Source organism: Neofelis nebulosa, chromosome 3 (genome assembly GCF_028018385.1).
Source record: "Neofelis nebulosa isolate mNeoNeb1 chromosome 3, mNeoNeb1.pri, whole genome shotgun sequence".
NCBI classification, from domain to species: Eukaryota; Metazoa; Chordata; class Mammalia; order Carnivora; family Felidae; genus Neofelis; species Neofelis nebulosa.
Genome location: NC_080784.1, coordinates 57,395,495 through 57,421,915, shown reverse-complemented (window position 1 = coordinate 57,421,915; position 26,421 = coordinate 57,395,495). Strand labels below are relative to the sequence as shown.

The following is a 26,421-nucleotide window of genomic DNA, read 5'->3' as shown; positions in this document are numbered from 1 at the left end:
GGAGGGAAGTGGATGATGTTCTAGCTCTATCTTTATCATTTATAAATAAGCAGTGTGGCTGTCCTCAAACTTCTCTTCTTCCTTTTTTCTCTTTCATATTGTTTTTGTTTGTTTTTATTGTTATATTTATTTATTTTTTTGTTTGTTTGTTTGTTTGTTTTAGAGAGAGAGAGTGCGAGTGGGGAAGAGAGGCAAAGGGAGAGAGAGAGAAGCCTAAGCAATCTCCATGCTCAGCACAGAGGCCGATGTGGGGCTCGATCCCAGGATCTTGGGATCATAACCTGAGCTGGAAACAAGAGTTGGGCACTCAACTAACTAAGCCACCAGGCACCTCTGTTTTTATTTTTATCTGAGTTTTATGGCATTGCTCGTAAAGCTAACTTATTCATAATGCTTGTTAAGAAGAACATTGTTATTAATCATCAGTCAACACAAAGCTGAGTTGGAATTCTCCTGGTGGGTCAGGTTGGTCTCATGGTAGGTTTGGCTGTAGGGTGACTGAATAATGGATGGGGAGATGGCTACTACATAAGACAAGTGAGATTGGAGTCTTGACTATTTAGTGTACCGAATTTCAGTTATTCTGCTAATGTAGGCTTTATATTTCAACCCCACCCTTTTCAATAGCTGGTCTTGACATGTTCAGAAAACTTTTGTATTTATATAGTACAGCCTTGTTTCCTCTCATGTCCATTTGGGACTTGGCTATGTTTCCTCCCCTGGATTTATCAGTAACCATGTACCTATTTTCTTTACATTTTTTATGGATGTGTGTTTTAAAAATATCTGTTTTATGCTGATTGCTTCCCTTTCTTTCTCTTCTTTGCTCTAGATCTCTAATCTTTTCATTGTCTTTTAATGTTTTATTGTGATCCCCAGAACGAAAGCAAAAAACAATGTGTATGTTCAATTCACCATTTTAATGGAAGTTTATTTATGTTCCTAAACTTTTTTTTAACATTTATTTATTATTGAGAGACAGAGACAGACATATCATGAGCATGGGAGGGGCAGAGAGAGGGGGAGACACAGAATCTGAGGCAGGCTCCAGGCTCTGAGCTGTCAGCACAGAGCCTGACATGGGGCTCGAACTCACAAACTGAGATCATGACCTTAGCAGAAGTCGGACCTTTTACTGCCTGCCCCTATATTCCTAAACTTAATGGGAATGTTTGAGTTAACATCCTTTGAGATGATAAAAATTGAACTACCATGCATAGCATGGCCCAAGCTTTATATAGTCATTCAAAAGTAATCATCCTTTGATATATTCAAAGAGAAATGTTTATAAATAAATACCTAATATTTGAATGATTAATGTTAAAAGATAAGATTTGGGGTGTTTTATTTTTAATTTCTTGTTTAATTGTGAGTACATTTCTTTTTAATGTTTACTTATTTGTGTGTAGTGTGTGTGGGGCGGGACGGGCAGAGACCAAGGGAGAAAGAGAATTCCAAGTAGGTTCCATGCTCAGCACAGAGCCTGATGCAGGGCTCAATTCCATGACCCATCTCTGGGATCTTTACCTGACCCAAAATCAAGAAAGAGTAGGATGCTTAGCTGACTGAGCCACCCAGGTGCCACCCCTTTTTTTAAACATTTTTTTTCATTTCTATAAAAATGACAAAGATCTTTAAAAAAAATCTTTGAAAGGTATAGTTGAGCCCTATAAAAAACTGTCAGCTAATAAAAGGGAAATAAGTACTGATAAAATAAGTTGAGATATTTCGATTCAGTTGGAAAGTTTTAGTTTTAATAAGGTAAAGTTTCAGTTTTTAATCTAAATTTTGGCCAAACTGATGCTGGAAAAAGGGCTATATGAAATAATTAAAGAGAAGAACATTGTAAAATGATCATGTTTTACTGAAAAGTTTTATTTTATTTTGGCTTTACAGTTTGCAAAGCCTTTTAAGACATATTGTTTATTTAATCATTATCATACCTCCTGTAAGTTAGGTATGTTAGCCCCTTTTTAAAGACTATGATTTTTCAGAAAAAGAACTAATATAGATTATAGTTTAAAGAAAATTAAGACAAACAAACAAAAAACTTTGACATCTGAAAACAAATCTGTTCCTTAAGCAGAAAAAGAGGAGGTTATTGAAACCAAATTTATCAGGAATCCACACAGAACCAGTTTGGAAAAGAAAAATTTACTAGGTTTTCCAAAGAATAAGCTAAATTTGCATGGATGTTTTTTATATATGTTCATAGTGATAAAATTCAATTTTTTAAAAACCAGTTTTCAGTTACCACTTCCATGGTAATTCAGTCAGACAACAAATTTCCTTGAGTGAGGCATGGAATCAGGATTGAACCCAAGGAGATTACATTCCAGGAAGCGGATTGGTATGACACAAATTTTTCCTCCTGTAAGTAAGACAGCTAGTTACCCGCTTAACTAGTTAATTAATTCCTTATGAAATAAAGAAAACATAATAAAATACACATGAAAAACAGTACATTTTAGTGTAAACATAGGGAAGCTATTGGATCAATTTAAAATATAGATGTTTCTGGTATTAATGAATTTGAACTTAGTTATTCTTTAAGAGCTTACTCTAAAGCACGTCTATATTTCATTAAAATTTCTTCACTCAAAAACTTCACTAGAATTTTATTTGCATTTTTCTGGTTTCTATGCTGCCTATGCCCTGGCTGTTGGAACAATGGGAAGTTTATGAGACATGGATCACTGATAATTTTTCATTCCATTACTACAGACATGAGGGAGAGAGACATACTTCAGTGAGCAAGTTGAAAGTGTTTTCTGGTACCATAGAAATGTAAATCCAATCGTATTCAAAATAAGAATTATATATTGCACATAGCTCTTAGTGCAAATCTTTCACGAGTTGCCTTCTTTTGTCTATTTGATACATAAAGTCAGCCTTCTCTTAACCGCACCTCTAACTACCCTGGCCCTGACTGACAGCATGATGTTTGTGATGTTTTTATTTTTGAATGCCGATGGAAGTAACATTTTCATTTTTTACCATGCATCCTCCTTTATAACCTATTAAGAACTCACTTGTCCTTCAGCATCATGTGAAATTTGATCATGAATGGAATAAACTCTTCCAAGGTATTTGTTGTCATTTGTAATCAAAACATAATAAGATGTTGATTGTTCTGTAGGAACTATTTTAAGTGTGACATGGGACATATATCCATCATTCACTTAATCTAAAAGCCATGATCATTTCAGGGTGCCTGTTAATATTTAAGCAAAATAATATTTTCCTTGAACTTATTAGGGATCACAAACTCTGTATTTTCCTCATCATACGGTATAATTTCAGTTGTCTCCTTAAGCTCTATACGATGTTACTAGTAACAGATTATAAAATTAACTTTAATTTTATAAATGAATAAAATTTTATAAATTTTATAAGTTAAAAAATTTATAAATTTTTTAAACTTTATTTTATAAATCAGACTTCTACTCCTTTATTGCTAGAAATCAATTTATTAAAAAACCCCAAATCTTGTCTTCACTTGTAGTTTTCTTTTCTAACCTTTTTTTTTCCTTTGCTGCTTTCATTCTATTTTGTCCCTTTACCAGCGGCCTCTTTAATTTCTTTATATTTCTTTCCACTCTGGTAGTTTTTATCTCAACTTCTCTGTATGCTTCAAATGACATATGGAATACTGCATGATTGTGTTGCCTCATTTTTTCAGAAGTGGTAAAAATGTCCAACCCATGACACTCTGACAGTTCATGATTTTTACACAAAGAAAAATGCTAACAGACCAAGTCAGACACATTTGACAGTAATGTTCCATTTAGTTTGAATCCATAGAAAAAAAAAAAAATAGTTGTCACTTTCTGGAGAATGCACTGCATGGGGATTAAATCAAGCACTTCCCCTTAGGAGGAAGTAAGGGTAGGGAGGGGAGAGAGAAAAGGCAGAAATCCTATAATATATAGGATTATACACATCCCATTTGGAAAAGGCTTAAAAGACACTTTTTACCATTTGTCCACAATGACTAAGAAAACCTTATAATTATATCTATGTAAGTAGAATACATACCAATAATGAATGAAACTAAATAAGCTTTAAAGTAATTGGGATGTTGAGGCAAAATATTTCTTAACATGATTTCTCCTGCATTGGCTGCAGACAATGAAGCTTTTTGTGATAATTCAGAGAATAACTACACAATTAGGAAATAAAACCTTTTCACAAGCCCAGGATGAAAGCTGAAAAATAATAGAACAGTGGATTCCTATACAAACATATCTATTTTAAAGTTAATTTTTTAATCTTTTGTAGTAAACTCTTATCAACAACATCAATCTGTACCATAGATTTATGTTATCTTCACTTTAAAATCTGTGCACAGAACCAATATAAATACATCTTGTTATTTAACTCCTTGTATGCTAAATAAAAATATACAGTTTTTTAATACAAAATTTACTCAAAATTAACATCTCTAGATGTTAGACAGACAACTGTTCTTTTTATTTTTTTTTAAGTTTATTTATTTATTTTGAGGGGGGAGGGGCAGAGAGAGAGGAAGAGAGAATCCCAAGCAGGCTCCATGCTGTCAGTGCCGAGCCTGACGCAGAGCTCAATGTCATGAACTGTGAGATCATGACCTGAGCCAAAATCAAGAAGTCATATGCTTAACCAACTGAGCCACCTAGGCGCCCCCAGACAACTGTTCTTTTTAAAAAAGAAGTTTCTATAATCAGAAAATGGAGACAATATTATTACCAGTAATGATTGGTATTATTACTAATATATATATTACTAATATAATATATATATATCATATATATATATGAACTAGAGCTGTTCCTTGAAATATCTTTCATATATGTGTCTTTATGTTCATGTTATCATTTTTATGTAACTTAATTAGTTCTGGTTTACTTTACAACCAAATGTGTATAGTTTTAATTTTCTCCAACTATGCCTTTCTTCCTTAATATTGTCTTGGGGCTTTAGGTTCTTTGTGCTTCTAAATTCATTTTCAGTTGAGGTCCCCCATCTCACTACACACAGCACCTACTCACGCACACACACTGTTACCACCACCACTACCACCAAGAAGCAAAAGCTCCCACGATTTTAATTTGAACTGCTGTTAATGTGTTTCATTGATTGATTTTTAGTATTAAGCCAACATTGCCTTTTCTAGAATAAATCTCAGTTGGTCACTATATAATGTCTTTTAAAATATTGATAGATGTAAATTGCTACTTTTGATATGGATTTTCCACCTATACACATGAGAGACATAGCTCCGATACATATTCGTTTCTTATAATGTCCTTGTCTGGTTTTGATATCGGGTTTATACTGGTATCATATAAAAAGTTTCTCTAATTTCTAAAATATTTGTGTAAAAGTGGAACTATTTCTCATTTTAATTTTTAAAAAAGTTCATCAGTGAAACCATGTGGGCCTAGAATTTCCAAACTTTTTTTAAAAATATTTTTTAATGTTTATTTTATTTTGAGAGAGAGACAGAGTATGAGTGGGGAGGGGAGAGAGAGAGGGAGACACAGAATCTGAAACAGGCTCCAGGCACTGAGCTGTAAGCACAGAGCCCAATGCAGGGCTCAAACCCAAAAGCCGAAGATCATGATCTGAGCTGAGCCACCCAGAAGATCCTAACCGACTGAGCCACCCAGGTGCCCCTAGAATTTTCAAACTTTTTTAAACATAATGCCCTCAGGATTAATCTAGGTTGTCGTAAATTGAAAAATTTCTTCCTTTCTTATGGCTGAATACTGATCCATTGTATATACTAAGTGAAATAAGTCAGAGAAGGACAAGTATGGTATGGTATCTTTATATATATAATCTAAAAACACCAAACTAATAGAAACAGGAAGTACAATGGTAATTGCTAGGGATTGGGACATGAGGGAAATGGGAAGATACTGATCAAAAGGTATGAACCTCTAGTTACAAAGCAAATAAGTTCTGGGGATCTAATGTGCATTGTGATTATAGTTAATATTGTATTATATATGTGAAAGTTGCTAAAAGAGTGGTCTTAAACACTTTCACTACAAAAAGAAAAGGTGATAGAGGTGTTAGCTAATAAGATGGTGATAATAATTTCTCATGACATAAGTATATAAAATCAACACATTTTACATTAAACTTATACAATGTTCTATGTCAATTATATCTCAATAAATTAGAAAAAAACACTTAAAAAGATGAAATGTGCCTTTCATTTATTCAGTAAATATTTATTGTTAATTTAAGAAAAGGAAAAATTTTTAGAGATGCAGGACTATTTTGGTAGCAAATGTCTTCTTGTCAATTTTGGTAAGTTTTTGTAAAGAATTAATCTATTTCATTTAAATTTTGCTATTTGGTTTCCATAAGTCCCATTCTCCATATAATCTTTAATTCATCCTTTTCTGCTTTTTTTGTTACATAGAGTATTTTTAATTTTATTCCTTTATTTTATTTTTCCTTATTTTATTTTTATTATGTTTTATTTTGTAGATTTTGGGTTGTATATTCTTGGGTGATTTTTTTGTTGTTACCCTAGAGATTTCAGTATGGATTACTGACTTACTATACTTCACTTTGATTAGGACTTGTACCACTTCCAGAATAATGCAAAAAAAAAAAAAAAAACCCAAAAAAAACAATGATTTACTACTTTTCCAGCTGTCTTTTACTGCTCCACCTTATAAAAACCACACTCCAACCATACCAAACCAGATTTGAAATTCCTAATTACCACCTCTCTGTGTCATCCCTGTGGCTCTTCTTTCTGTGTGCCTACCTGCTTCCTTCCCCGTCTGCTGAAAGATCTTACATCATTGAGATATATCTTCTATCCTTCTCAATGGATTGCATTAATTAAATGCATTAATTTATTTCTCCATTTATTCATTTCACAGAATGAAATAAATAAAATTTATCTTATTTTGGGGGGCTAAACCATGTGATAAGCACTATACTAATGTTTCCTGACCCAAAGATATCAAGACACAGTCCTATCCCTCAATGATCTTATAGATTATTCCAGTTGTATTTAAAATCAGTGTGATGTTTTTACTTTCTTCTCTTAAACCTGATGTCAAAGGTAATAACTGTGGTACTCATAATTTAATTCCTAGTCCCGTCACTGTATTATTTATATACCAGTCAAAATATTTATTTGAATATCTGGTATATGTCACACACTCTTCTAGGTTCAGGGGATACTATAGGGAACAGCAAAAAGTCTCTGCTTACATCCCAATGAGGAGATAGTCAATTAACATATTTTAGAATTAACAGTCAACTAATAAATTTAGAGGAGTAATGTATGGTAGAAAAGCAATGCATGATAAAAATAAAGTAGATTTTGGAAATAGGGCATGGAGTGCTGGGTACACTGACTTAAGATGGATTGATTGTGAAAAATCTAAGAAAAGTACATTTCAAAGGCCTGGCTATATAGATTCTCGAGGGTTCTAACTGCTTTTCCTCAAGCCCCTTAGGAAAAGTGCAAAAACACTTTCTTTTTGTTGTTCTTATACTCTAATTATGTCTAATAAAAAGTTTAAGTACCTTGAACTGTCACTAGCATTTTCCCCCGTCTGACAAAGCCCTACTTTATGTCTCAGTATTGTATTTTATGAGATTTCAATCTATTTAAATAGATTAACATCATGTTTAAAAAATCTCATCTGTACAAATTCATTTACTTCAATTCCCGTATCGTCTCCTCAGCCCCAAACCTCTTAAAACAATGTAAATCTTCCTCTGCCCTTCAGCTTTGAACTGAAAATTCCCCTTTTCTAGTTGGAGTTTCCAAGCCATGTAAAGTTCCTCAGTTTGTCAGTTTTGAAATTCTTACAAGGTTTATCGTCCAATTCATTCACTTCCTTTTCACAAGAATCATTTTATTATTTTTTAAAATTTCTTTTAACGTTTATTTATTTTTGAGACAGAGAGAGACAGAGCATGAATTGGGGAGGGTCAGAGAGAGAGGGAGACACAGAATCCAAAGCAGGCTCCAGGCTCTGAGCGGTCAGCACAGAGCCCGACGCGGGGCTTGAACTCACAGACTGCAAGATCTTGACCTGAGCTGAAGTCAGACACTTAACCGACTGAGCCACCCAGGCATCCCCACAACAATCATTTTATAGGTTAGTTCTGACTTAGTCTGTTTGGGCTGCCGAAACAAAATATCATAGACTTGGGGACTTATAAATAATAGAAATTTATTTCTCACAGTTCTGGAGACTGGGTAGTCCAAAATTAAGGGACCAGTAAATTTGGTAGTTGGATAGTTCATAAAGGACCGTCTTTTTGTTGTGTCTTCACAGGGAGCTCTCTGGGTATCGTTTATAAGGGCACAAATCCCATTCATGAGTCCTAATGTCTCACAGACTAATCACCTCCCAAAGGCCTCACATCTAAATTCCCTCACATCCGGAGTTAGGATTTCAACATAAAGAATTTTGGGGGGACACAAACATTCAGTTCATAGGAGCCTATATCTTCCTAGTCAGAGTATATTTCTAGCTTTTTCAGGCCTGAGGTCATACTATACACATTTTCCCTTTCCTTATCCAGTGGTGCATGTAGTAGATACTCAATAAACATTAAAAAATAATAATAATACTATCTATAGGTATACCAGACTAAATAAAATGTCATTTCATGTGGAGGATAAATACCAGGTGTGCTATGAGACTAATCTAATTTCCATATTAAATTCTGCTCTATGACTTGAATACATAGATTCAGAGACATATTTGTAAGATAGCATTTTTCTGCTTAATATCTATATATGTAGATGCAGTATTAACTTTTATATCTGGTTCTTTAAAATATCTCACTTATACCTTTAATACAATTGTAAACACATATGACAGGACACTTTTCTTACATTTCAAGTAAAGGACTTATTTGAATTTACAACTGATAACATTAAGGTATATTAGGATTTTAAAAATGTTAAATAGGTAAATCTGTAGACTAGTAATCACTCAAAAGACCTTTGAATAATATCGTTTTTCAACATATACCTGTTTTTGTTTCTTTGGAGTTGTTTGCTTTTTGTTTTGTTGTTTTGTAGAAGAAATCTTAAACCACTTGAGATGTGACAGTCCCTGAGGCTTTACGTATTAAAACTTAAGATGAGTTAGTAGTATTTGCAGTAAAAACTGCAGGCTCTGTGCATAAGAACATAAAATTTTAAAACCTATTCTCATAGCTGCAATGAAGAAATTTCTAGTATGCCATCACTGGTGACTCACAAGTTGTGTTTTATAACTCTAGAGTATCACTTATTCATATGAAAAGCCTTGTCTCAGGAGATTTATCAATCTGAAAACTAAATTGTTTTACAGAGAAAATGAAGTTCTCTTTGATTGGCAGGTGTTTTAATGCATGTGTAGCTTTAAAATTTATATTTGTAGTCTCAAAGTGGCTGAATCTGAATGCAGGGTATTAAAAATATCTCTAAAAAAATTACTGAAAAGAAGCCTCAGCTGTGTGTATACATTTCGCTTAAGGCACATAGATTTAAAAATAAAAATTTATTAAAGAAAGTAAAGACTACTATGCACTATGGTTTTCTTATTAAATAGATTTATGAAGTGTCTATAAATCCAGTTCATGCCAGAGAATATATAAGGTCAAAAGACCTTCTCTAACTAATTTGGCCATTCAGTGGAGAGAGATGGAGATCTTTTAGAAAAGTCTAGAACTTTTTAAACAGTCAGCTAATTGCTGATTGTGGAAATGCTTATTAAAAATGTCAGTGTCTCATTTGTTTACTTACATGTAACATGGGCAGCACAATGTTTATTTGTAGTATTGAGTCAGAAAATGAATATAAAATGATTTAACATAGATTTTTGCCCATAGAGGATGCTGAATAATTAGCTGTTATACAAATGAAATTTCAGAGGTCCCTGGGTGGCTCAGTCAGTTAGGTGTCTGACTTCGGCTAAGGTCATGATCTCATAGTTCGTGAGTTTGAGCCCTGCATCAGGCTCTGTGCTGACAGCTTAGAGCCTGGAGCCTGGTTCAGATTCTGTGTCTTCTCTTTCTACCCCTCCCATGCTCCTGCTCATGCTCTGTTTCTCTCTCTCAATAATGAATAAACATTTAAAAAAATGAAATTACTCACTGACTTATTTATTTCCCTTTTAGGTTAAAAAAGCAACTGGCATTTTATCTTAAATAACAAACACAGATGAGTTTCAGTATTTTCTTTTTTGATTTAAAACAAAAATTTTTTTTGTGTCTCTGATTTAAAATTGGAGAGATTTCCAGTCTGCTTCTTCAGCATATAATTATTTATCACTTCCCAGCTGTTTTATCTTAGCTGTCACAGCTACTGAGGTTAATGTCATTAGGGCAGGAGCTAGAAGCCAATTAAAAAAAAAAAAAAAAAGAAGAACTCACTTTTATTTGAGGGATTACTGATATAGAAGCCAAATTTCCTGCCAAAAATACATTCCAGTGATTAGAAACAAATAGTATATTGTAAAATTAAAGGTTCATATGTTTAAAATATAAAAACTTATAAAAATTTTGAAAAACAATTTGGTAAACTTTCATATTCTAGTCATGAAAAACTATCTTTATTTAAAAGGCACTAGAAGTATTCTTTCTTAACATGATAAGTTATAATCACATTCACTATTGTACACACACACACACACACACACACACACACTCAGGATCACGTATCCAGTACTCAACTTTCACGAACAATGTTTAGCAGCAATCACGTTAAAATCATTACCTAAATGCCTATTGACATCAATGTTATTTGTTAACTATCGAACAAAATAAGGAACACCTGGGTGGCTCAGTTGGTTGGGCGTCTGACTTCGGCTCAGGTCATGATCTCACAGTTCATGAGTTCAAGCATCACATTGGGTTCAGTGCTGACAGTTCAGAGCTTGGAGCCTGCTTCAGATTCTGTGTCTCCCTCTCTCTCTGCCTCTCTCTCCCTCTCTCTCTGCCTCTCTCTCGCTTGCACACTGTCTTTCTCTCCCAGAAATGAATAAACATAAAAAAAAATTTAAAGAACTTTTTAAAATCATTTCTCACAAGATAAATTAACTGGCAACAAATTCCTTCATTATTTTGTCTGAGAAAGTCTTTATTTCTCCTTTACCTCTGAAGGACAATTCCACAGTCTACAGAATTCAAGGTTGGTGTTTTGTTTTGTTTTTTTCTCTCTCAATTCTAAATATTTCATTTAACTCTCTTGTTGCTTGCATGGTTTCAGAGGAGAAATTAGATGTAATTCTTCATTTTGTTCCTCTGTAGATAGGGTGTTTTTTTTTTCCCCCACTGGCTCATTTCCAGATTTTTGTCTTTAGCTTTAATTTTCTGTAATTTGAAAATTATATGCCTAGGTGTAGTTTTGTAATTTTGTTTTGTTTTATTTTGGCCTTTGTCCTGTTCTGGTGTTCTCTAAGCTTCTTGGACCTGTGGGTTTGCTGCTGATGTTAATTTGGGGAAATTTTCAGTCATTGCTGTCTCAAATATTTCTTCTGTTCCTTTATCTTTGTCTTCCTCTTCTGTTATTCCCATTTTGTGTATGTTATACCTTGTGTAGTTGTCCTACAGTCCTTCGATCTTCTGTTCTGCTTTTTTTAGTCTTTTGTTTGCTGTTTTGTTTTGGAGGCTTATATTAATATATCCGCAAGCTCAGAGATTCTTACCTCAGCTCCGTCCTGTCTACTAATAAGTCCATCAAAGACATTTTTCACATGTTGTAATGTTTTTTATCACTAGCATTTCTCTCATAGAATTTCCATCTCTCTGCTTACGTTGTCCGTCTGTTGTTGTATACCGTGTACTTTACCCATTGGAGTCCTTAGCATGTGAATCATACTTTTTTTACATTCCCTGTCTGATAATTCCAACACCTCTGTCACGTATGCTTCTGAGGTTTGCTCTCTTAACTCTTCAAATTGTGTTTTTTGCCTTTTGGTATGCCTTGTAATTTTTTTTATAATAGCTGGTCATAATGTACTTGGTAAGTGAACTATTATAAATAGACCTTTTATAATGTGATGATGAGGGGTGGGGATAAAGAAAGTGTCCTATAGTCTTATGATTAGGTCTCAGTCTTTTAGTAAGTCTATGCTCTGGACCGTGAATGCCACAACACTCTCTCAGGATTTTTCTTTCCTGTTTGGTTGGACAGGATGGTTAGAATGAGCTGGGGTTCGGTATTTCCCTTTCCCCAGGTTGGTTAGGCTCTGGTAATACCTCAGCAGGTGAGGCTCTGATTAACTAGTGGTCCCTGAGGGAAAGCCTGTTAAGAACAGTGTGCTCTGGTTTATTTCAAATTTGCTGCTTTTCTCTTCCTTTTGCTGGAAGCATGAGAAGATTTTCTCCAACATTTACATTGGGAATTTGGTTGAGCTCCTGCAGGTAAATCTCACAAAATTATTCGAGCCTTCCTATGACTGTGTCCCCCTGGAGTTTTTAACTCTCAGACTACTGAGCCTCCAGCAATTTGTCAATTACTGTTGGGTTTTCTATGCAGGCATTGGTTCCCAGGTGGTTTACACTTCTGAGTCCCTGCCCTAGTAAGCCACAACTCCCTATATTCACCTGTCTGTCTCTCTTTTGGGACAGCAGTTTGCCCTGTGTCCTTTCTTCTCTTATGGGCCAATAAGGGTTATTGATTTTTCAGTCTGTTCAGCTTTTTACTTGTTAGGATAGAGTGGCAACTTCTAAGTGCTTTGCGTGCAGAACTGGAAATCAGAAGTCTTAAATTAGATTTAAATAAAGTAAACTTAGAAAATATTTACAACATATATAATTAACAAAGCTTTAAACATTATATAAACCTTGTTTTTTTCAGGGACACCTGGGTGGCTCAGTTGGTTGAGTGCCCCACTCTTGATTTTGCCTCAGGTCATGTTACCAGGGTTGTGGGATCAAGCTCTGGGTCCAGCTCTGCACTGAGCACGAAGCTTGCTTAAGATCCTCTCTCTGTCTCTCTCTGTCTCTGTCTCTGTCTCTGTCTCTCTCTCTCTCTCTCTCTCTCTCTCTCTCTCGGTGCCTGGGTGGCTCAGTCAGTTAAGCATCCCACTTCAGCTCAGGTCATGATCTCGCGGTTTGTGAGTTAGAGCCCCACGTCCGGCTCTGTGCTGACAGCTCAGAGCCTGGAGCTTGCTTCGGATTCTGTGTCTTCCTCTATCTCTCTGCCCCTCCCCTGCTCATGCTCTGTCACTTTCTGCCTCAAAAATAAATAAAACATTAAAAAAACAAAAAGATTCTCTCTCCTGCTGTCCTTCTCCCCCACTTGTTCTCTTTCTCTGAAATAGAAAAAAAAATTCTTTTTAAAAACAACCAATAAAATATTTTTTACGAACTCTGAACAGTCATTTCACAATGTAAGAAATACAAATGATAAATGTATACAGTTATTGATTGTATTAGTAATCAAGAGAAAACAAATTAAAGTATGAATAATCTATATTTTACCAGTAAATTTCAAATTATTATTCAGTACTTCTGAAGATGTGTGAAAACTCTTCTAACTTACTCTAAAGACACTTCTATTTGTAGGAATTATCCTTTCCCTTCCCAAACTACATAACTAGGAATATATAAACAAAGATGTTCATTTCAATATTGTTTTTTATTTTATTTTTTCAATATTTATTCAATATTATTTTTATAGGAAGAGTTAGAAGTAACTCAAACGTATATCTTTGGTGGAATGCTGTAAATTGAGATACAGTGAAACAATATCAACCAATGGAAGTAAATAAAAATATACCTTTTTATATTTTCAACAATTTCAACAATTAAGTTGGATAAAATCAAATTATAAGGCAATATGTACATTAGAAGCTGCATTCAAATGTTACAAAACATACACTTAAAATCATCATAGCAGTTCTCTCTCGAAAATGATTATACTTTCTACTTTGGTGTTGTTTGCTTTTTATCATGAGTATATTTCTTTTTTCTGAATAAAATAATGTGTTATAATAAAAGTTCTTCCAAGGAGAATAGTAAGAGGTGACTAAGGAAAAACACACAGTTAAGTCTTATTATCTGTTCTAGAAGATTAAATAGTTTTTGTAGAGGTGATAATCCCATTTTGTTTTCTCCTGCCAGGGAAAGGTGAGCATGGGAAACCTTACCCCCTCACTGAAGAGGACCATGATGACTCAGCTTACAGGGAAAATGGTTTCAATATTTTTGTCAGCAACAATATTGCTCTAGAGCGGTCCCTGCCAGATATTCGCCATGCTAAGTGAGTATCAGCAAGTCTCACATGCAGACTAGTTTTCGTCTATTTGTCTGTTTTTTTTTTTAAAACTATGTTTAATGTGTATCACAGTGAAATATGTAACTAAAATTTTTGCCATAATTTAAAAAAATGTTTATATTTCATAATCTTAAATCTGTTTTGTTTAAATTGGAGTAATTTTTAAAATTAGAGACGAATAAGTACCCGCTTTCTAAAACTTAATTCACATTTTTATCATTGCCTGTATCATCTCCATTTAAAGTAAAATGTTTTAAGATAATACCTATATTTTTACTTTTGATCATGTAGATTATAAAGCAAACATCTTTTTCTGGTGATGAGCATTGTCAGAACTGTCTACATATATATGACTTCATTTTCACACCAACCATATTCACTGATTTTGTTATTATATCTTCCATAAAGAATGCCTACAATGAATGCATCCATAATCCAAAGATAATGGTTGGTTCCTCAACCATGGATGCTTGTTGTTTGTCAGTTAACAGTGAGTTCAGTTTTTGCTGATTCGTAGCTAAATATTATAAGGCAAAAGGAAGTAAGAATGATATTATATATAGTTACCTGAAATCCCACCCCATCTGCTCTTAACATTGCTCACTGTTCTTTTTTCTAGTCTGTTATGATTTTCTTGTTAGCATATACATTGCCAAAAGTATGCCAAAAAATATACAATGTGATGGGAATTTCAAGTTTGTAGAATTGCCATACATATTTGATGAATCTATCTAACTATACTAATATGCTTACCCTTCCTTCACCCCAGTCTCCCTGTGGAAACACTAATGTGACATAAAGAAAATCAGAGAAAATAAAATAAGGGCAACTAATGAAAACAGGGGTGGGAATCTAAATCAAATCAATATTGTATAATAAAACTCTTAATTTTGTGTGAAAACAATTAACCCTTTAGAAAAAACTTGGTAAATTATGGTTTGGGGATCATTTTTTAGTGCCATATTGTGTCTTTATAAATTTACTTTAAAATATAAAAGAATTACTGGTTTCCTTCTCAGGTTTTATGTGAATTTGCATTTCCCAGTATAGTTAAGCAGGGGATTAATGTGAAGAACAAATCAATTTTTTCCTAAACTGAATGTTTTATATATTGGTCTAGGCCTTCTAGCTAGCCAAATTATTCCCAGGTTACCTGAAATTATCTACAGTAATTCCCACTGACCGAGAACATTTCTAGTTATGAGAAATTTTAATACCTAATTGCACACCATCAAAGATGCATTAAATTGCATTGTTGGCATAATAAATGTGCTCAGAGAATAATTTCCATCCACCTCCTCCCCCACCCCCACATTTCCAATCTTTTAATGTGTATTCAAGTGGAAAGAATTGCAGATGGAAACAGTGCAGAAAATCACTGAAGTCAAAAGAAGGCTGATATTCCCATTCTTCTCAGAGAGTGTATTTTTAGCATAACTACCACCTTTTGAGAAAAGATATTCTTAGGCAATAATGGAAAAGAAAATGGAAAATGGAAAGAAAAATATTTTTAAATTTTTACTAGATGTACTGAGTTTACAGTATCAGAGGGCATTATTCTCAATGTTAGGGAAGATAAATGTGGCTGAAATATGGCCTATGACCATATTATTACCTATGTCCTGAGACTGGTTATCTAATAGGACAGTCACCTAGTAAAATGATACCAATAAAGAAAACAAACAAACAAACACCTTATGGGAGGATTGGAGATGGAGATGGAAGCAAAGGATTAAGTGCAGGACATCAAGAATGAGGGTTTACCTTGGGTAGTCCAGTATCTATCTGACTCAGCAATGCAAGAAGGGAGATTTATTGCTGCCTCATTTTGTCAAGATCCTAACTCTAGGAAATCAAGTGCCTACGACAAAAACTGTTACCGGGATCCCTATGTTTTTGTTTTTGTTTTTGTTTTTGTTTTTTTTTAACCTCATCTGTGCTTCTCAAAATGCAGGCACAGATAACCACAAAACAACACAGCTCTATGTAAGTGGTTCTTGAAATTATGAAAGCACATTGACACATACTGCATTCGGTATTGTCAATTTAACTGGACTGCAGGTAATTGACCACAGCTTGTTTATATTGGCAGTATCTGCACCAGAGAATGCAAAATTTGCATGACTTCCATAATTAAAGATAACGGTTCTAAGAAACTTTGCATCTGCAGTCAGCCAATTCAAATTACAGGCTCAAAGCGCCAGAAGAGAAGAATTTATTTTTCTTTGCTCTGGGATTTTGTAGTGGAAAGTATAAGGGAATTCTATCTTACAATTCTGCTTAACTTTTTCTTTATTCCAAAATACAGAATTGTAGCTCTTAACCCACTGTTCTACACTATAGATCACTCTCTCTATATATGCAAGTACTCTCTCTATTCATTCTCTTTTTAGACTTAATAAAAAAAGCATGGTTCTAGGTGTTTGACATGCTTAGTATACATTCTGGTTTGCTGTGAAGAATTTTCAGAATATGAGTTATTTCAGAAATCCCAATCCAGAACACATACTTCTTTTATATGTCCTGCTCCTTTCTTGTCCACTAGCATAAAAATGAAATGCTTTCTTTTGGCTTTATTATTTCACTAAGTCAGTAATAGATTTTCATTAAGTGGGAGCCATGCATACAGGAAAGTCAATTGGCCTGTGTCCAATAATTTAATGATTCTTACCTATATCCTAATAATAAATTCTAAGGTTCTCATTTATATTTTTGAATTTCTTATATTTTTCCAAAATTTTTTAGCATCTCCCTATCTTGTAAATTACATATTTTTTGTTTGTTTTGTTTTACTATCTATGCTTTAGTGTTGTCAAATTTTTCAATTTTCTCCTCTTCATACTCATAGCCCTACACTTCTGGTTGACTTTTGTATTTTTTAAAGACCTATTTATGCATTTTAAACATTCACTCCCTTCTTCAGTTACTACCTAATTATGTCTATATTCATAGTACCAAGGCTCAACCTGAGATCTGTTGTTAAAACATCATCTTTATATTTTACTTAATGCAATGCTGAATAGAATTTTGCTATGAGAGTTTCTGCATGACAAATGTCCAGTCAGTGGATATCTTGCTAGTCTGGCTTCATTTTTCTACAGTTCAATTACCCCTCACTTGTATATCAATTGTGTATTATCTTTATCTTCCGTCACTCCTTTGGGATGCCACATCTTTGTATGCTGTAGAACATTTAATTTGACTTCCAGTTCAAGGTGGGAAATATGAAGCATATATTCAGAATACAAAATACATATGAAATAAGGAAGTAGAAAATCGTAGAAGGATAGATGGCTTGCATGGAAAAGAAACTGATAAACTTATGCATGGATGTATTGTTAGCAAGACAAGATTGAAGAATATTTGAGTTAGTATTACTCCCTAGATGTGAATCAGTTTATAAGTAGTTACCACAAGTACTCCCCTAAATGTCATATAATTAATGTGTGCAAGATGAACTTATATCTATAAAGAGAAGAAATGCATGAGATTAGGATGCATAAGAATCAGAGTTGAGGTAGGCTTTGCAGAGGATTCAGGTAAAGGCATCATGACATGAGGTTCATTTTTCGCTGTTATAAAAGGATACATGTTTATACAGATACATATTAATGTACAAACACTTTAATTAAGATACATTTCTAAGGTGGCTGAGTAGCTGGGATATTTTTGTACTGAGAAAGTTCTCTGAATTGTGGCTTTTCCTTTTCATTTCACTTTTCCTTTATATTTCACTTATATTCCCAAGATAGCTTCATGACTTTGACAATAAATAAGATATTGAATGTTGAGAGAAAATTCTGTAATATCTCAACTCTTGGGAAAATGTAGAAGAATCTTTACAATCTCTTGATTATATGAGTGCTCTCCATAGTGTTGCGATTATATCACAACCCTGTTCCCTGTATAATTTCAGAACCAAGTGAGAAATTGCCCCAGAAATGGCTTGGAATAAAAATATTACCTTTATTATTGATAAGATTCTATCGGTGGACATGGTTTAGAAGTGGGCTAAATGTGATTCCTAATAGCAAACTCCAGAATGAGGTGCATTCAGGCTTCAAGTTAAAGACATTGCTGGACACACAATATCACAGTTGTCTAACTTAAGGCATGCAGGGCAGAGTCTGACCTCTACAGGCAAGCAAATTCCAAAGCAGAAAAATTAAGGAGGGGCTGACCCAAGCAAGATAAGCTCACTAACTCAAATTCATCAATTGTATGTCTTCCTTTCTCCTGGAAAGAATGTAGGAGAAGATAGAGGCGAAGAGTATTAATCTAATGACTGTCCTATGGGAACATCTAAGGAAAGGGAAGGAGTCTCCTCCCTAGATGAATAGTGCATAATACCTACTTTGTATATGATGAGAAAATGCAATTTCTCACCATAACAAAATTTGAGTAGATTTTTTTTTTCAGTGCCTTATAGTCTAAGCACTTCTGGAAATTATGTTGAATAATCATTCTTAAAAAGTTTACTTCTATGAGTTACACTGTGGTACTGAACAAGTCAACTTGCCATTTTGAATTTCCACTTATCAACTTTACCAAGTGGGGATGTGGGGATGCTAACTTTCTTCATGTATCTCACCGTGCATCACGATTAGTAAAATTGAGAACAAGTTTACCAGATCAGCTGCAGCATAATATGTTATTTCTTTTCTTTCTGATGACAATCCTTCTGCTTTCCTTCCTTCTTTTCTAGTTATATCATGAAGATAAAAATATATGGAGATCAAGTGAACTATAATTCTAAAATTTAAATTTTAAAAACAAATTTTGTGAGTCACTTCTGAGTTTGAGGAAAAATAATTGTGCAAGTGTAATTTTTTAAACCATGACTTAGTGAAAATGCTTAGAATATTTTAGTTTTATATGAACTACAAAAGTGTTATTTAACTCTTTTGGCTCTTGTCCATTGAATGCTAGAACTCATTCACAGAAATGTTTGAGTTTAATCATCCAAAAATGTTCAAGGACAAATTTTTTTATTTCTCAATTTCAAAAGTTACATAAAAATTTGGGAGACACTGGCATTCTTTCATGGTTTTATTATGACTTGTGAAGTTGATGAAGCATCTTCTTTCAACAAATTTACAACTGAATTCTGAAACAAATTAAAATAAAATGACTATTCATCCACTCTAATCAGGTTTGAATACTTCCACAGAGGGAGACGGGAAACATCATTTGAATCAAATGTGCTTCCAGCCTAAGATATGTCTAAATATGACTGAAAAAAGGAAAAAAGCTAGGTAAATCACAAGCAGCAAATTGGGGGAGGAATGATCAGAACAACAGATAGGAAATAATCTTTCACAACTGTTATTCAAATGAGTATCTTTCAATATTTTTTGTGAGCTAGTTTATAAAAACTAGTATAGACTTTAGTTCGTTTGTATGTTTCTAGGGATCATTTTTTTAATCCATGATAAAATAAAATAAAAAACACAAAAATTTACACACACATCTCATTTATTAACTAAAGACTGAAAGACATGGAAGAGTTCTTATCACTAGAGCTAAAAGGTATGTCCCGTTGTAATGAAAATCCTCCTCCTATAGAGAACAGTTCAAAAGCTGTCAGACATTTAGCCTTTGGAGTAAATGATCAGACAAAGCAGATTCTTTGAAAAGTGGATTGAGGGTGAGCACAAGGGCACTGGGGTCTAAAGGACTGGTAATGTGAAAGTTGTACACATGCAAAATAGAAGGAAAAAGCCCAAAAAACAAAACAACCTTCTAAAAATAAACTTACAGCTGCTTTATAATCAGTTGTAGTGAATTTCAAAGGATATTATTTGTAACCTAATAACATGGTAGGGATCAAATACATAAAACTGAAATCATAAGTCTGAAAAACACAATCACAACTTCAATTCTTTAAAGAGAAGAAAATGGACATTTGGTAGAGTGATGTATATTATTCTGTAAGATTAATCCAGCAATAGGAATTCTAAACTTGCTCCTTCTTTTTTTACTCCCTCCCACAGAAGTTTACTGAAATGAGAGGTGATGATTAATATTTTAGCTTATTTATTAAAAATAAATGGGAACTATTATTTTTATTAAAAATAATGAGAAAATCTGGCATTTTAAAAAGCTAACATTTTTTGTTGGTGAAAGACTGGATGCATTTCCCCCTAAGGATGCCTACTCTCACCAGTTCTATTCAACATCCTACTGTGGATTCTAGCCCAGGCAATTAGGCAAGAAAAATAAATATAAGACATCTAAATTAGAAAGAAAAGATTCATATGGTCTCTATTGGTATATGACATAATCTTCTATATGGAAAATTCTGAGGAATCCACTAAAAAAAACTTATTAGAACTAATAATCAAGGTCAGCAAGGCGACAGGGTATGAGACAGGATACGGAAATCACTTTATTTTATACACTTCCAGTGAATAGCCTGAAAATGAAATTAAGAAAAAAAATCCATTCACCCTTAAAATGAAGAAAAGACTTAGGAATAAATTGAACAAAAATGTCATCAAACTTATACTTTGAAAACTACAAAACATAGTTGAAAGAAATCCCGGAAATGGAAAAGCATCTCATGTTTGTGGATCAGATTTAACATTGTAAAGATGGCAAAACACTCCATGATGATTTATGGATTCAAAAAAATCCCTGTCAGGATCCCAGCTGACTTCCTTGCAGAAATGGCAGGTTGCTTCTAAAATTCAAATTGCAAGGGACCCAAAATAGCCAAAACAATCCTGAAGAATAGCAACCAAATAAGATGATATGTACTTCTTGATTTCAAACTTATTAGAATGCAGCAGTAATCAAGCTAGCGTGGTACTGGTATATGGATAGATATTTGGATCAATAGAATATAATTGAGAGTCCAGAAACAATTCTATGCATCCATGATTAAGGGATTTTTTGACAAGGGTACAAAAACTAGTAAATGTGGAAAAAATAGTTTTTTTTCAAATGATTGGTACTGACCTAGGTAACCACATGCAAAAGAATGATGATGTTAGACCCTTACCTCAGGCAACATAAAAATCAGCACAAAATGTATCCAAGACCTCAGTGTAAGTGCTAAAAGAAGAAAAGCTGGAAATAAATCTTCATAACTTTTTATTTGACATAGTATTCTTACATATAATACCAAAGTATAAGCAACACAAGAAAAAATAGATAAATTTGGCTTCATCAAAATGAAAAACTCTTATGTCTCAAAGTATGCTATCAGAAAGGCAAAATGAAACCCACAGAATAAAATATTTGCAAATCATATATTTGCTACAGGACTTGTATCTAAAATACATAAAGAGTTCTTATATTTCAATAATAAAAAGGTGAATAACCCAGTTAAAATATGGGCAAATGATCTGAATATTACAAATAAGGTAAACAAATGGCCAAATCCATGAAAGGATGCCCAACATCATTAGTCATTAGAAACAAAACATCAAAACCAAAATGAGATACTACTTCACATCCAGTATGATGACTAGAGCCAAAAGTTCAGATGATAAATGTTGGCAAGGATGTAGAGAAATTGGAAACCTCATACATTGCATACATTGCATACATCCATACATTGGTGGGAATGCAAAATGATGTCAATGGTTTGGAAAATAGTTGGAAAGCAACTCCAACTATTTCCAAATGGAAAGCAGTTCCTCAGACAATTAAATTACCATAATTACCATGGTAATTACAGAATTACCATATGACCTAGCAATTCTATGTCTAGGTATACACCCAATAGAAATGAAAACCACAAAAATTACACATGAATGTTTATAGCAGCATTATTCATGATAGCTGAAAGATGGGAAAACCCAAATGTCCACTGATAGATGAATGTATAAACAAAATGTAGTGTATCCATACACTGAGAGATTATTCAGGAATAAAATAATGACAAATGCTACATCTTGGATTAACTTTGAACACATTGTGCTAAATGAAAACCAGACCCCAAATTCCACATAATATATGATTCTCTTCATGTGAATGTCTAGAATAAGGAAATCTATAGAAACAAAAAGTAGGCAATGGTTACTTAAGGAATGTGAGGGGATAAGGGGAAGGGCATGAGGGTATGAGATTTCTTTTTGAATTGATAAATATATTCTAAACTTGGGTATGAGATTTCTTTTTGAATTGATAAATATATTCTAAACTTGATTATGCTAATGGTTGCACGTTCTGTGAAGACACTAAAAATTATTGAATTGTGCACCTTAAATGGTACAAAAATTGTTTGTATGGTATGTGAATTATATCTTAATAAAACAATTTTAAAAATATCTCTCTCAGTTTTCTCCAAGTCAAATAACTCTATTTTGCTTCTTTATTATTACCAAATCAAGTGATTAATTCCTCTAATAGACCTTATCATCTGAGTCAATGTAGTAAGTACTCATCTCTACAGTTTTGTAACTGGTACGTAGTGATAAGTGCCTATTATTTAGAAGTGTTCAGTATTTTCTACAGAAGTGGAGAATGTAGCTCTTAATTTTTATATTTTATTATCCTGGCTAAAATTTAATCATATATGATAAAAAGCATTGGTACCTCCCCATCGGTAAGATGACTTCTTAACCTATTTTTCCTCCAGCTGTCAGCCTGAATGTCTACCGTAGATATTAACTTCCTCAACTCCCTTTCAACTCTTCAGAAGTCCTAATTTGACTCAAGACACTACTGTGCCATCATTCTTTTTTCTTGCCAAAGTCACTAATGATTTCCATGTTGCCAAAATCCAGTATATTTAAAAGTCTCGTGAAACTTTGCAGCGACACTAGACTTTGTCCCTTCTCTCATTTTTAAGCACTCTTGTCTCTGTTTCAAGGAAACAGTTGCTTTTTATCCCCAGGTCTTTCCAGTCTCATTCACAAACAGTTTGTCTTTATCTGATGGCTGTATATATATTAAAATTCACTGATGCTCAGCACTGGCCTCCAGTTTCCTCATTTTATTTATTCTTGACTTACTGATCTCATCTACCAAGGCCTATTAATTCTGTATCCAAAATGTAGAGCTAAAGGGCCTCAAATGCATGCATTCCCCTTAATCTCAACTGTATCCACTATCATTTCTCTTTTTTTATTAAAAAAAATTTTTTAATGTTCATTTTTTTTTGAGAGAAAGAGAGTGCAAGTAGGGGAGAGGCAGAGAGAAAGGGAGACACAGAATCCTAAGTGGGCTCCAGGTTCTGAGCTGTCAGCACATAGCCCCATGCGGGGCTTGAACTCATGGACATGTCATGAGATCATGACTTGAGCTGAAGTCAGATGCCTAACGACTGAGCCACCCAGGTACCCCCCACTGTCACTTCTTAATTGGAATCCTAGAATGACCTCATAATTGGACCTCACACATTCCCTCTTGTCTTGCCCAATGCATTCAGCAGAGTGAGCAACAGTGAGCTTTCAGAATTAAGGAGGATCATTACATCCCCCCTATCTAAAATACCTAAAAGAGGGCGCCTGGGTGGCTCAGTCGGAAAAGCGGCTGACTTCAGCTCCGGTCATGTTCTTACGGTACCTGGCGGAGCCCCTCCTGCGGCTTTGTGCTGACAACTCAGAGGCTGGAGCCTGCTTCGGATTCTGTGTCTCCCTCTCTCTCTGGCCCTCCCCCCGCTCACACTCTGTCTCACTCTCTCTCTCTCAAAAATAAACAAACATTTAAAAAAATTAAAAAAATAATAAAATACCTAAAAGACTCCTTGTCGCACGAAAAATAATAGCTGAAAAAACGCCAACACCGACCTCCATATACTGATCCCTGCCTATCTCTGGCCTCCTCTTTTTTTGCTCTCCCCTCTGTCTTCACTAGGTTTCTGCCACAATGCCACGATGTACATGTAGCTGCATGAGCACAAAATATTATTTTGTTCTTCAGTACAGGCATAAAATGTCACATTACATTAAAGTGTTAATCATATGACCACATAAAATACTAATTTACAAAATAGTTCCCATGTAAGAGGTAAGACCAAATATATACAAGCATACATGCATGCATTGTGATTATCTCCCACCCTCACTAAAAAACACACTTACATATACTTGGCATTCCAAACTAATTTTTCAGTCCTGTCAAAGGCAAAATAAATTGCCAGTTATCACTGCTTTATCAAAACCGACTGACATGGCAAGATTAGAACAGAAAAACAGTGTGACTAAAAGCAGCCATTGAAAATTGAATATGCTGACATTAAAACAATTACTATGTAAATTGGTGCCTGGAAATGACTTATATAGATATGCTCTATAGTATGCTTGTCACTAGCCAGATGCCAAGTTGACATTTTATTCTGCTGCTACTGAGAATGGGGCTGAGAGAACTTTAGCTGAACCAACATGCTTTTGTAAGAAATCACACGATGAAAGTTAAAACAATAAAAAGAAATGTCCCCCCTTCTGAAATATGAGTGGTTCCCTTGAGAAGCTAAAAAAAAATATGTGGTTGACTAAGTATAACATACTTAGCTATTCTGCTCATCTTGTTTAGGAATCTTTTTAAAACAAACTTCAGGGAATTAAGCTACCTGAACTGTCATCTCTCAATGAAAGCCATTTTATATGGCTTTTGATAGACTGAGGCAATAAATTACTTAGTCACTTATTAGAGTTCTTACCATGGTGCACTTATAAATGTATCATAACATGGTAAAAATGTACTTTTATTCCAAATGTACATTACAAAATGTACTTTTTTTTCTGTAATAATGAAGTCAAACAAATTGTAGTATTTTGAATTGGTTTCCCTCCTGCATACATCCTGATGACAGGGACTGATCCTAATGAAATTGACTGGACCTGAATTGGCACTGTCTTTCTTCATCACCATTTCAGAGAATTATCATGATTATTAAAGAATGGCACAAAATTTTGGAGAATGTGGCCCCTAAAGGAAGCTCAAAATATAACTCCTTATTGTAGTCATTACTATGTAATGACATTTTAACATATTTAGCATTAAGTGCAAAAATGTTTCAAGTTTCATATGTTTCACATGGGGTGTATATATTCTCATGTTAATCTGAAATACATTAATATAATTAAAGATTCTTTAAAAGCATACAACGACTTCATTCTTCAGGTTATTTCATCAGCAAATGTGTGGTAATACTGTTGCAGATGCTAATATTACTTGAACAAACCTCCCAACAAATATTAAGAGTGTATGGGGTTAAGTCATATAAAGGCAAGATTTTTTTTTCCACTTTTTTGGTATTACTCTAAATGGAGAAAGACATAAATTCACCTACTTTGAGGCCTCTCAACATGGTAATTTTAAACACTAAGCTTGAATTTTACTTTTTGAGAGTGTCTTTAAATAAATGTATGTATTGGAGATTTTAACAGTTCTCGCTCAGTAATTAAAGACAACCAAAAATTTAATTGGGATATAGGAGATTTAAATAAAATTATCAATAAATTGGCTTAATTTGTGTTTATTTACCTTTATTGAACGCTATATTCAGTAATTACATAATAAAATTTTTTCAGTTGCATATGGAATATTTACCCAATGGACCATATGTTAGTACATAAACAAATGCTCAATAAATTTCAGTAGATTAAATTAACACTATGTTCTGTGACCAAACCTGAATTAAATTAGAAATCAACAAAAATAATATATGCAGAAAAGATGCAAATATTTAGAAATTAACACTTTTACGAAAAACTCACAGGTCAAATATTAAACTAGAAAAATTTAAAAATATTTTAAATGGAATGATAATGAAAATATATACCAAAACTAGTTTAAGTGCTGTACGTATAAAGCAGTGCTTATAGGCAAATGTGTAGCTTTAAATATTTAAATATAGCAAGAAATTGAATGCATCAATAATATTGATCAATAAAATTTCTAAATCCCCAGCAGGTATTTCTAAGTAAAAACAAAAGAGAGAGAAACCACCAGTTACCTTTATCAGTTATGAAAGACTGAAAATCACTAAACTTCCATCAGACGTATAAATGTTAATGAAGGGACAGTATAAACATCATCATGCCAAAAATTTGATATTTAGATGAAATGCAAAATTGTCTTGAAAATCCAATGGACACTGTCATAAAATGAAGTAGAAAATATGAAGATCCCTGAAGCTATAAAATATTTTAGATTTGTGGGGCACCTGGGTGGCTCAGTGGGTTAAGCCTCAGATTTCAGCTCAGGTCATGATCTCACAG

At 33.8% G+C, this 26,421-nt stretch overlaps 1 protein-coding gene across 3 annotated transcripts in view; it reads left to right on the top strand.

Annotated features, from left to right (window-relative positions):
- The window catches only part of GALNTL6 (polypeptide N-acetylgalactosaminyltransferase like 6), a 1,200,276-nt gene that overhangs the window by 502,332 nt on the left and 671,523 nt on the right, over window positions 1–26,421 (top strand). For all 3 annotated transcript variants that reach the window (XM_058720897.1, XM_058720899.1, XM_058720898.1), the window contains one exon: window positions 14,092–14,230. In XM_058720897.1, the coding sequence (XP_058576880.1) occupies window positions 14,092–14,230 (139 nt within the window). The remainder of the gene's footprint in view (window positions 1–14,091; window positions 14,231–26,421) is intronic.